Source organism: Erythrolamprus reginae, chromosome 1 (assembly GCF_031021105.1).
Source record: "Erythrolamprus reginae isolate rEryReg1 chromosome 1, rEryReg1.hap1, whole genome shotgun sequence".
NCBI lineage: Eukaryota > Metazoa > Chordata > Lepidosauria > Squamata > Dipsadidae > Erythrolamprus > Erythrolamprus reginae.
The window spans coordinates 305,507,775-305,521,460 of record NC_091950.1 but is presented as its reverse complement, the minus strand read 5'-3'; the positions used below and the strand labels follow the sequence as shown (position 1 = coordinate 305,521,460).

The window sequence follows — 13,686 nt, the reverse complement described above, 5'->3', positions numbered from 1 at the left end:
ATATTTTCATCCTAGCTTTTATATTTATTTCAAGATGGCAAACATATTTTCCCACAATAACAACCCTGTGATGTGGGTTGGGCTGAGAGTGTGTATTTCTTGCCCCAAACTCACCCTTTGGATTAAGAGAGGCTGAGAACTCCTATCTCTTGATTTCTAGGCCACCACTTTTAACTATATTAATAATTAAGTAATATATTTACAAAAATGCAAAACAATAAAAAATAATGATGCTGACTTCAATAAATCAATTGGTTGTTGGTAGAAATAAAACTTAAGTGTTGCTTAAGAATCCAAGTTTATTTGTAAATAGTTGGTAAGTAAACTCATAGAATTTTGGCTTAGAATTGCATGGGAACTACATCAATTATATTAGCAGGTTACATTTTTAATTCATTTTTTTCACCTTGAAGTTGTGGCACATGGCTCCTCTTTTGCCTTATGCCCCTTTGCTGCAGAAGGAAGTGGAATACCTGAGTCTAGAGATAGTTCATCCTTGGGACTTCCTTTTTTAATTTTTAGGATATTATTTTTTGTTTGCCTTCTAGTTTATACACTGTCTTTAATTCTTTACTTTATTTTTATACCTAAAGGACTACGTATAATTTATAGCATAAGACAAAATATGATAAACTGAAAATCATATATGAATAGAATACAATAAAAATAAGAATAGAATAGAATAGAATAATAGAACAGAATTGGAAGGGACCTTAGAGGTCTTCTAGTCCAACCCCTTGCTTAGGCAGGAAACCCTATACCAGTGATCGTGAACCTATGGCTGCTCCGAGTCCTCGGAGAGGGGCGGCATGCAAATCTAATAAATTACTATTATTATATCTGCTGGTATGTGAGCCATTGCCCTAGCTCAGCTCCAACATGCATATGTGTGCCTGCCAGCTGATTTTTGGGTCACACAGAGGCTCTGGGAAGGCATTTTTGGCTTGCAGAGAGCCTCTGGGGGGATGGAGAAGGGCATTTTTACCCTCCCCTGGCTCCAGGGAAGCCTCTGAAGCCTGGAGAGGGTGAAACATGAGCCTACTGGGCCCACCAGAAGTGGGAAAACAGGCCACTTCCGGACTACAGAGGGCCTCCTGGGGGCAGGGGAAGCTGTTTTTGCCCTCTCCAGGCATTGAATTATGGATGTGGGCACTCTCACATGCACGGTAGTGTGCACATATGCTTTTTCGGCACCCGAGGAAAAAAAGGTTCACCATGCCTGCCCTATACCATTTCAGACAAATGGTTGTCCTATCCCTTCTTAAAAACTTCCAGTGTCGGAGCATTCACAACTTATGGAGGCAAGTTGTTCTACTGATTAATTGTTCTAACTGTCAGGAAATTTCTCCTTAAATGTAAATAGTATATTAAAAGTACTATTATACAACACTCTGTGGCCTGCATTGGCTGCCGATCAGTTTCCGGTCACAATTCAAAGTGTTGGTCATGACCTTTAAAGCCCTACATGGCATTGGACCAGAGTACCTCCGGAACCGCCTGCTACCACACGAATCCCAGCGGCCGATAAGAGTTGGCCTTCTCCGTGTCCCGTCGACTAAACAATGTCGTCTGGCAGGCCCCAGGGGAAGAGTCTTCTCTGTGGTGGCCCCGGCCCTCTGGAATTAACTGCCCCCGGAGATTAGAACTGCTCCCACCCTCCTTGTCTTCCGTAAACTACTTAAGACCCACGTATACTGCCAGGCATGGGGGATTTGAGACACCTTTCCCCCAGGCTTATTATAATTTATGTTTGGTATGTATGTGCTGTTTGGTTTTTAATTATGATAGGATTTTTAGGGGTTTTTTAATATTAGATTTGTGCCAGTATAATATTGTTTTTATCGTTGTTGTGAGCCACCCTGAGTCTTCGGAGTGGGGCGGCATACAAATCTAATAAATTATTATTATTATTATTATTATTATTATTATTATTATTATTATAACTCTTCGATATGTGGCACACATTCAGCTATGTCTGAAGCGATAAGCATTCTCTCCTGAAGAATCACATCTCTAACATTTTCTTTGATATCAAGAGAGAGTGCGATCTATTGAATTTTTAGACAGGATGTTTCAGAGAATGGGGCCATAGATGTAAAACTAATTTCTAGTCTCTCTCTGACTCTTAAATAGGGGGTAGAATTTATACTTTCAACATCCCCACACAGGATTTACAGACCAACAGATATATTGTGTTTACTTCAAAGCTGGTTAATAAGATATTGCAAGGTAGATCACTCATATTTTGCAAGGTAGATCACTCATATTTTGCTTCTGTGTTTCTTTCTCTAGATGTCTCATTTTTCTATTGAGGATGAAGCTCTCTTACAACCTATGCTCAGACAGCTATTGCAAAGTGTGAAAGAAAAAATCACAGGAGCACCATCTGTAGAATGTGCCGAAGAGATTCTACTCCATTTGGAAGAAACAGATGAGAACTTTCATAAGTAATTTATTGATATGATTTTTGACATTGTGATAATTTTAAAAGGGAGTCTCTTTCTTCAGAACTCTTCATTGGTGGTTAAGGCACCAAGCTAGAAACTAGAGCCCAAATTCTAGACAAAGCCAGTTGGGTGACCTTGGACTACTCATTGTCTCTCAGTAAGCAGGCAAGGGCAAACCACATGAATTTTACCAAGAAACAGTAATGTATAATTCTTGTGAATAATGTTAAGAACATAAGAAGAGCCATGCTGAATCAGGCCAAAGCCCATCGAGTCCAGCATTCTGTGTCACACAGTGGCCCATCAATTGAGCAGAAAGAGAAGGCAAAAGCCTTCCTTTCCCTTGACCTCCAACAAATGGTACTCAAGGGAATCCTGCCTGCCTCAACCAACATAGAGGCGGCACATGGACATCCGTTTCAATAACCACTTGGCATCCATGAATCTGTCTAATCCTGCCTTGAAGCTATCAAGGCTGACAGCTGTCACGACCTCTTATGGAAGTGAATTCCATAAACCAATGACCCTATGGGTGAAGAAATATTTCCCTTTATTTGTCCTCACTTTCTTACCTATGAGCTTTAGGGAGTGCCCCCTCGTCCTAGTATTGTATGATAGAAAAAAGAATTTTTCTCTATCCACCTTTTCTATCCCATGCATGATTTTATACACTTCGATCAAGTCACCCCTTAAACGCCGTCTTTCAAAGCTGAAGAGACCAAGGCGTTGCAATCTGGTTTCATAAGGGAGGTGCTCCATTTCTTTAATCATACCTGTTGCTCTTTATCTAATCTACACAATATCTATGTTACTAATAGATATTAATTGCAATATTTCAAGTTTTGGGATATGGCATCCAGTTGGTCCTTGTATTTACCTCTGTTATCCGAATCATTAGATTCCCTAATCTGGCAGCCTCGCTGGGTTGGTTGTGGGGGGAGAAGGGGAACTGGGCCGCCTGAGCCTCAGTCTGGTGTGCGTACATATGTGTACACAAGACTTGCACAACTGGCGGGTTGGTGTGCATGCTTGCAGCTTAATTTCCAAAATGTCCATGTACTCTTTATCATAGTTAATAGAATATTCTTATAGTTGCTTGATGAAATGTGTTTATTATTAAAAACAAATTTCCATTAAACATAATGTTTTACATTTTAATTGTTATTACAGCTATGAATTTGTAAAGTATCTTAGAGAATATATAAGTAACATCTTGGGGTCCGTAATAGAAGAAGAAACTGAAAAATGTACCTCAGCCCAAAGTCAAGGGGAAGGTTCAAATTATGACACTCTGGTCCAGCATGTTACTAAAAAAACCCGGGAATCAAAGGAGTAAGTATATGTAGAAACATAGCTAAAACTCAATTTCCAAATGCGAATGCCTAACTATAGGTAGTCCTCAACATACAACCACAATTGAGCATAACATTTATGTTGCTAAGTGAGAAATTTGTCAAGTGAGTTTTGTCCCATTTTACGACTTTCTTGCCACATTTGTTGAATTTGAATCAGTGCAGTTGAATTAATAACACAGTTGTTAGGAGAATCTGGTTTCCCCCTTGATTTTGTTTGTCAGAAGGTTGCAGAAAATGATCACATGGCCCTACATCATAAGTCAGTTGTCAAGTATCCAAATGTAAATGATGTGACTATGAGGATGGTGCAATCAATGGTCATAGCTGAAAAATGGTCATAAGTCACTTTTTTCAGTTGTAACTTCAAATGGTCACTAAATGAACTGTTGTAAATAAAGGACTACCTGTAAATTATTCCTTTCTTCTTGTTTTTGAGTTAGTGTTACACTCCTGGATTTTTTTCCGGAATATTGTAATGACTGAAAAATTTCTTTTTCTTCACTGTTCCTTGTTTTATCATATTATTGTTCATTTTACATAATTGAACAAAGCTGCCTGCTCCTATTTTATACACACATACGCACACATACACACAGAAAGAGAGAGAGAGAGATTATAGAGATATAGATACACACATGCACACATACACACAGAAAGAGAGAGAGAGAGAGAGATTATAGAGATATAGATACACACACACACACACACAGAAAGAGAGAGAGATTACAGAGATATAGATACACACACACACACACACAGAGAGAAAGATATATATATATATATATATATATATATATTATAGAGATATAGATACACACACACATACACACAAACAGAAAGAGAGAGAGAGATTATAGATATAGATACACACACATACACACAGAAAGAGAGAGATATATATATTATAGAGATATAGATACACACACACACACAGAAAGAGAGAGAGAGAGATAGATATAGATACACACATACATACAGAAAGAGATATATATATATATTATAGAGATATAGATACACACACACATACACACAGAAAGAGAGAGAGATTATAGATATAGATACACACACATACACAGAAAGAGAGAGAGAGAGAGATATTATAGAGATATAGATACACACACATACACAGAGAGAGAGAGATTATAGATATAGATACACACACACACATACACACAGAAAGAGAGAAAGAGAGAGAGGTTATAGAGATATAGATACACACACACATACACATACACACAGAAAGAGAGAGAGAGAGATTATAGATATAGATACACACACATACACACAGAAAGAGAGAGAGAGAGATTATAGATATAGATACGCACACACACAGAAAGAGAGAGAGAGATATTATAGAGATATAGATACACACACATACACACACAGAGAGAGAGAGAGATTATAGATATAGATACACACACACACACATACACACAGAAAGAGAGAAAGAGAGAGAGATTATAGAGATATAGATACACACACACACAAACACTCGTACGTACATATAATGCTTTTGTGCTTTCAAAATAACATTCTTAATTTGTAAGTTCAGACAGGTAGGAACTCCTGAAAATTGTCAGGGCTCTGGCCTTTAAACTTGCCATTATGCAGTGTGATGCTTTTCTGCACTGAACCAAGGATTAATATTGATTGTTAAAATGGTCCCATACCAGTTTACAATTCTATCCCTGTTCTCCTCTAAAGCAAATTCCGATATTCAGCTTTGCTGTTCTTTATTACATCAAATACCTTTAGGAAAAGCAGTGTGAGAAATATAGTCAACTTATGCTATACAAGATTTCTTCCAAATAGTAGTACAAAGGAAGGATGTGTTCTGAATATAATCTCCTCTGGGTTGTTAAGCAAACATAAAAAATGTCTTTGAAAAATAACAGAGAAGGGGAAAAAAATCTAAAGCTCACTGAATACTAATTTTTCAGCATTAAAGTTTTGCCAGTCTTGACAATTTTATAGTGTAGAATACCTTACTGTAAAGAAGTACAGAATTAAAAAAAAGACGACACGTAGTCCTTGGTGTACAACAGTGCATTTAGTGATAGTTGGAAGTTATAATGGCACTGTAAAAAGTTTTTAAAGTGTGTGTGTGTGTATCTATATCTCTATAATCTTTCTCTCTTTCTGTGTGTATATGTATGTGTATATAAAATAGGAGCACGCAGCTTTGTTCAATTATGTAAAATGAACAATAATCTGATAAAAGTGTTTTAAGTTTTTCATACTTAAAATCATTGTAGCATCGCTGTGATCACATGATCAAAATTTGGATGCTTGGCAATTGACTCTTTATGAGTGTCACAGTGTCCTTCATCACCTTCTGTGACTTGATAAGCAAAGTCAATGGGGAAGCCAAATTCACTTAACAACTATGTTATTAACTTAGGAATTGCAATAATTCACTTAATAACTGGTAAGCAAGGTTGCAAATTGGGGCAAAATTCATTGAACAAATGCCTTGCTTAGCAGCAGAAATGTTGGCCTTAACTGTAGTTATAAGTCAAGGACTCTTAGTACTAAGTGAGATTTTCATTATTGAGGACAATGTAAATGGATGTGCTGTTGTTTTTTTGAGCTTAGCAAATACCGTGCACACATTAGTACTTTTGCACACATAGATAATCTTCCAGTTACAATTTTGATTTTATGGTTTTAGCAATATATGGCAGCCTTTTACAAATGGAAACTATATTAACAAACTGCCACATCTGATAAAAGAAAGAAAACAAATATGCTGAATGAAATGTTCCTTTATCAACATGCGAGGAAACATTTGTGTCAGTCAAAATTTAATGGGAAAGGTGTAATTTTTTTTGGTAAAATCTCATATAAAACTGTCAGGCAGTAGTTCATAGGATAGAAAGGCAAAAATACCAAGAGCGAAAAGAACCCTCTTCTGGAATGTTCAGTGTCCAACTCTAATGACGAGATCAATCTTACAAACGTTTTAATAGTTCGTTGCAGTGATATATGGATGGCCATGTTCTGTAAAAGGAAATTAGAAATGTCATTGTGAAAAACTCTTGTTACTTAATCAGCACTTAATTGCTTTTATAAATTAGCATGTGTGGCCTGCTGTATTTTTAATAAGCCATTTATTTACATTTGGGAATTGAACCAGCTAGGAGAGGTTCTCTTTCTTTCTTTCTTTCTTTCTTTCTTTCTTTCTTTCTTTCTTTCTTTCTTTCTTTCTTTCTTTCTTTTATAATGGAAGAAGTCACTCCTTAAAAAGCATAAATATTGTTTATCTTTTGGTCATGCAGCATTCATACCTGTGTAATAACTACTATCATACCTATAATTATACAATATCCAAAACAAATCTGAAAGCCTCTATAAATATATTTTTGCATTTTTAATTTCTCCCTTCCCTCCCTCCCTCCCTCCCTCCCTCCCTCCCTCCCTCCCTCCCTCCCTCCCTCTGTGCTTGAAAATGATATACAATTTCTCAAGCTTTCTGTTCAATTCATTTTATTATTTCACAAGCGTCTGACAATTTCATATGTTTACATAATCTCATCAGAATTATGCATGTGTTGTGCATTCATACATTTCTCCTTGGTTTATTAACACAACATACCGTTCCAAGAGGTGGAAATGTTGTTTAGGAAAGTGCGTAAATAACAGCATTAGAATCTGCTAGAGCATAATACGGTAATACAGTTGTAATCACAAGCTGATATAAACAGTAATCCCAACCAAAAGGCACAGATGATTACAAGTGCTGAATACATTCATCTAAGAATTACAAGAATTGCTACTAAAATCACCTTGATATTTTTTGTAATGTTTAGGTATCATGCCTATATTCTGTTAAATATTTGGGAATCTAAAACATTGGATGGTAGTGTTCATACAATACCTGTTTGGATTTTTTAAATAAAGCAGGGTATTTTTGTTTAGAAAATGTGATATACAGGTAAGACCTTGACTTACAACCATAGTTCCCTCTAAGCTGAGCAGTGAGCAATCGCTCACTTAAAAATCATCATCAACTCAGAGTTTTTCAAACCTGCCCAGAAGCCGAGAGGGAAAGAGTGAGAGGGAAGGAGAGAGAGAGGAAGAGAGGAAGAGAGAGAAACAGATAGAAAAAAGAGAGGAAGGAAAAGAAAAAGAAAAAGAATGGGAGTAAGGAAGAGAGAAAGAAAATCAAAATCTAGTTTGAAACTAGCTCAACTATTTAAGTGGCATTTTGATATTGATAGAGTTGCCCTATTATGAGCTCACTGTTATAGACACACAGTACAGTATTTTATTTTGAAATTCTCTGAGGCAAAACAGGGTGGGTTTTTTATTTATTTGTTTGTTTATTTCTTTATTTCTTTATTTATCTATTTATTTAATATTTCTGTGCTGCCCAGTCCTGAAGGGACTGCCGCTCAGACACTATACTTTTCCGCCCCCCCCCAAAAAAAATAGAGGGAACACTGCTTACAACCCCAATTGACCTCCAAATTTCTGTTGCTAAATGAGACATTTTTAAAGTGAGTTTTACATTTTACAACCTTGTTGCAATTGACTCACTGCAGTTGTTAAGTTAGTAACACAGTTGTTAAGTGAATCTGGCTTCCCCATTGACTTTGCTAAGCTAATACGAGTTATGTATGGTTTTGTTAGGGTTGTGTGATGAACCTTTTTATAATAAAGGTTTTTATCTGTTTTTAATATTGGATTTCTATATTGTGTATTGTGTTGTGAGCCGCCCTGAGTCTTCGGAGAGGGGCGGCATACATTATTAAATTATTATTATAAATTATTATTATTATTGCTTGTCTGAAGGTCACAAAAGGAGATCCCATGACCTCGGTCATAATTATGAGTCTGTTGCCAAATGTCTGATTTTTGATTACATAGCCGTGGAGATGCTGCAATGGTCATAGGTGTGAAACAGTCATAAGTCACTTTTTTTTTCAGTTCTGTTGTAATTTTGAACTGTTGTAAGCAGTGTTCCTTCTAATTTTTTTCTGTGTGGGCGGAAAACTAGTGTCTGAGCAGCAGTCACTTCAGGACTGGGCGGCATAGGAAAATATATACATATATATATATATATAATGTTTTTAGCTGAAATATATATATATATCTATATCTATATCTATATATCTATATCTATATATATTTCCCTTCTATTTTATTGAAATTAATAATAAAACAAAACCAAAATCTATTACTATTAAAACTAAAACAACCAGCAAAAACAAAAACAAAACTATTAATAAATCTATGCTTTAAAATCCACTTAAATAGTTGAGCTAGTTTCAAACTATTTTTTGATTTTCTTTCTCTCTTTCTTGCTCCCATTCTTTTCTATCTGTTTCTGTCTCTTTTCCTCTCTTCCTCCCTCCCTCTCTTTCCCCCTTCTCTTCTTTCTCTCTCCCTCCCCCCTCCATCCCTCTCACTATTTCCCTCTTTCTCATCCTCCTTTCCTATTTCTCCATCCCTCCCTTTCCTTCTTTCTCTCTTCCTTCCTCTCTTTTTTCTCTCTGTCTTACTCTCTTCTTATTTTTCCTGCCCTGCAACACCACTCACTCGCACAAATATGTTTTTTGGGGTCAGAAGCACGGGGGCTTCCTGGGAAACTTTCCTTTTTCCCTGGGACCCGGAGAAGGCGGCCGTCGGATTTGGGGTGAAAAGGCTCGGAGGCAAGAGCCCCGCCATCACCCCGAGCAATTCGCGTAATGAAGTAGACTGCTGAGGCACCGGGCAGTACCCATGGGAAGGTTGGGGGAATTGAGACAGGGCGGCGGCCGGGCTTGGGCGGTGGGGGAAGCCGCGGTAGGCTGGCGGCCGGGTCTGGGCAGTGGCAGGTGGGCCGCGGGAAGCCGGGGAAGCCGCGGCGGCGCGGCAAGCCGCGGTAGGCTGCCAGCCAGGTCTGGGCGCCCGCGGGTGGGCCACGGCAAGCCGGGGAAGCTGCAGTAGGCTGGCAGCTGGGTCTGGGCAGTGGCAGGTGGGCCGCGGGAAGCCGGGGAAGCCGCGGCAGCGCGGGAAGCTGCGGTAGGCTGCTGGCCGGGTCTGGGCGCCCGCGGGTGGGCCACGGCAAGCCGGGGAAGCTGCAGTAGGCTGGCAGCTGGGTCTGGGCAGTGGCAGGTGGGCCGCGGGAAGCCGGGGAAGCCGCGTCAGCGCGGGAAGCCGCGGTAGGCTGGCGGCCGGGTCTGGGCAGTGGCAGGTGGGCCGTGGGAAGCCGGGGAAGCCGCGGTGGCCGGGAAGCCGCGGTAGGCTGCCGGCCGGGTCTGGGCAGCCGTGGGCGTGCCACGGCAAGCCGGCATCCGGGTCTTGGGGGAACCGCGATAGGCCGGCGGCCTGGCCCAGGGCCCCCGGTCATCACCCCCCACCCTAGTTCCCACCCCCACCCCATGGATGCTTAGAAGGCCCGGCAGCAGACCGCGCCGCCAGACCCAGGGACCCCCAACGGTTTTCTTACCTTACCGGGCCAGCAGCTAAACAACCATTTGGCTGCGGGGGGGGTGGGTGTACGCGGAGAACGTCTGGGATTTAAGGGGTGGGGAAGAAAGCGGGCCTATAATTGGCCCCTTTCTTTCCCGCCTTTACTTGAAGGAACTGTTGCTGCAAACTGTTGTTTACAGAGCAGCAGCAGTTCCTTTAATTTCAAATTCCGGCGCAGCGATCGGTCCTGTGCGCTGGAATTTGAAATTCCCGGGCTGGGGGTTCAAAACCTCTGCGCTATAGCGCACTGCGCAGCTTAGAGGGAACTATGGTTGTAAGTCGAGGACTACCTGTAATATCCATTTTTATATTATCCTGAACTGGCCTAGTGGAAAATAATATTTTGAATTCAGAATAACTTAGGATGCAATTCTGAACTCTTATATGGCAATTTATCTTGCTGGATTCAGTTGGACTTGGTTCTGAATAAGTATATGCAAGATTGCATGTTTTCTTCTCAGTGTATGGTTTTCTTTAGACAGTACTCACCCATTTCTGTAAGATTTTCTTCCTAACTTGGAGTGTTAGGAAGTTAGCTTGTACATCATATAACACATGGATTTTAATAATTTGGTTTTTTTAAAACAACTTTTAAACTGAAGGTATAGAGAAATGATGCATTCACTGAAGAATGTCATGATGGTCGTAGTTGAATCTCTAATTAACAAGTTCGAAGAAGATCAAATGCGCTACAAAGAAATGCAAAGAAAAGTGAAAACAGAACCATCCAGCAGTTATTATGCAGATAACTGTTCTGATAGTGATTCTTCCTTTAACCAGGTAAGCAATTATACAAAGGAATGGATGGGGTGAAAAACTGACTGACTGACAGAGACTGTTTGGAGTTTCACAACACTTGTTGAAGATAATATTTTCACAAGTTAGGCTTCTATCTCATTTGTCATTTATTTAACCTTCTGGTTCTTCTGATCCCCTTCTTATTATACTTCTTTTTTTGTTGTCCCAGATAGCAAAAAGAAATCAGATGAAGCCTAGGCTTTGTTGTCATAGCCCAGCGATAAGGTTTCTCTCTAGACTCAGATTTAGTGTTTTGAAGACCATAAAGGAGAAAAAGAAAATTCACCATTCAGTTTCCAAAATGTATTCCTTTTTGAATATAGAGAAAGCAGTTGATTATTTCTTTTTTTAGGTCATGGTTGTTTAAAGCTAGAAAACAATGTTCCTGGAAAACCTGCTTTGGGTTGCAATTATAACCTTAACAGGAAAGGATTGACAAAATTATGTGGTCTCACACTGAATACAAATGTGCAACAAAATGTTTAACTTTCAGTCTTTGCTCATTTGTATACTCAATTAATAAACTGCATATATTTCAGACAATGAGAAAAACGTCTGAATGCTTGTCAAAAACTACACACTACAGATTCATGCTCTATCATCTCACCAGATGTCTTAAGTTATCATTCATAACCAAACTTGCGGACCTTGTTTTTAACACGTTCAGAAGCATCTATATTTCAAAAGAGAAAAATGACTCAATTAATATATTTATTTCCTGTTCCTTGGACTGGTATGTTGTTTTAAATTGCCCTCCCAGGAAAAAAAGAAGATGGATTTAGAGAAGAAAGCATACGCCAAGGAATGAGGCAATGTGGAAATGACAGGGCTCTCTAACCAGTAAAGCTAAAAGTACACGCACAGATAATTAGTTTGAAAAATAGAAATTTTGAGAGGAAAATGAGGAACAATAGGGCATAATTGTTGAAACTAGTGTGATTGATATTAAGGAGAACAGAAAACAAGTCCCAGATAATTAAAAGAAGTGTCTTGTTGTTTGTTAGATTCCAGCTGTTTATAATTTTAAAAAATTGGCAAAAGCTTCACGCTTCTTAGTCAAATTAGAGCATTGTATGCTTCCAGTAGATCAAGAGATGGTGTATCTGAATATTATGAGACAAAAGTTGCTTGTGAAGACAGGAGCAAACCAAAGCGTATAACTTTGAAACTTTTTTTAACTTTGAAAGAGGTGTTGAGAACTAGAACAGAAAGAAACGAAGATTATACCAGTATCGAGGTGGAATGTGGATTATCAAGGGGGATACAGCTGGTCTATCTTGGAGAAGATAAAAGATTAGTTCTGAAACCATGTTTTCAGCTTGAGTTCTGCATTGGCCAATGAATAGATATGTGTCTAAATTAGCTAGCTCAGCGATTAGTGATCAGTGCATACATTCAGTTCTGTACTAAAATATAATTTATTTTAATTCTATGGATGGTGAAGATACATGCTTTTCTTTATTAGTAAACAGATTTGCATTTTTATAAGTACTTATTTATATTGGATGAGTTAGAAACATAGAAGACTGATGGCAGAAAAAGACTTCATGGTCCATCTAGTCTGCCCTTATACTATTTCCTGTATTTTATCTTACAATGGATATATATTTATCCCAGGCATGTTTAAATTCAGTTACTGTGGATTTACCAACCACGTCTGCTGGTAGTTTGTTCCAAGGATCTACTACTCTTTCAGTGAAATAATATTTTCTCATGTTGCTTTTGATCTTTCCCCCAACTAACCTCAGATTGTGTCCCCTTGTTCTTGTGTTCACTTTCCTATTAAAAACACTTCCCTCCTGGACCTTATTTAACCCTTTAACATATTTAAATGTTTTGATCATGTCCCCCCTTTTCCTTCTGTCCTCCAGACTATACAGATTGAGTTCATTAAGTCTTTCCTGATACGTTTTATGCTTAAGACCTTCCACCATTCCTGTAGTCTGTCTTATGCATATGCAGCCATGTCTTGTGATTGTTGCTATTGGTGCCTCCAATTTCACCCTTTGCCATATACAGAGATAAACTAGCATCTTGAGGCAGTGAGTCAAGGTACTGTTGGGTGGGGAAATATGTGAGCTTAAGAATGGATTGCTTCTGATTACAGTATAAATAGGGGTGGGTTTTTTTTTGAAAGGTATTTCTTACATTGTAAAACCAAAAAGGGCAGAAATTGGGATGTGATAGGGAAGACTAGGGCAGTCTATGTATTTGTTAACATATCATACCAGGTTTTTTGTCACATAAATTTATGTCAGCATGATAGAAGATTTTGCCACCAATGTTAGTGGAGAATAGACATTTCTTTCTTTGTGGTTCTTAGTGTTTACTGCTGACAAAGGCAATGAGAGATTGTTTTCTCTAATTTACGCTGCTAGACTTAAAGTTGTATTTTCTTGAAACTCTTATGATAAAATCAATAAGTAAAATCTATTCCATTTAAAGCAAAGTCTAGAGGCCTATTGATTTTTAGAGACGTGCACTTTCTTTGGCGGAAGACAAAATACATGAGAGTGCCTTATGGAAACTGGGGCACACACAATATTCTCCCATTTAAAGATTTCTCACTAGCCACGGTTCTGAAGGGAATTAAATTGCATATCTTCACTATAATGTAATATAGGAGAGGC

General features: G+C 38.7%; 1 protein-coding gene across 1 annotated transcript in view; it reads left to right on the top strand.

Moving 5' to 3' along the window:
* The window catches only part of TBC1D32 (TBC1 domain family member 32), a 106,081-nt gene that overhangs the window by 2,018 nt on the left and 90,377 nt on the right, over positions 1-13,686 (top strand). The window contains exons 2-4 of the mRNA XM_070733436.1: positions 2,293-2,447; positions 3,618-3,779; positions 10,861-11,038. Of these exons, the coding sequence (XP_070589537.1) occupies positions 2,293-2,447; positions 3,618-3,779; positions 10,861-11,038 (495 nt within the window). The remainder of the gene's footprint in view (positions 1-2,292; positions 2,448-3,617; positions 3,780-10,860; positions 11,039-13,686) is intronic.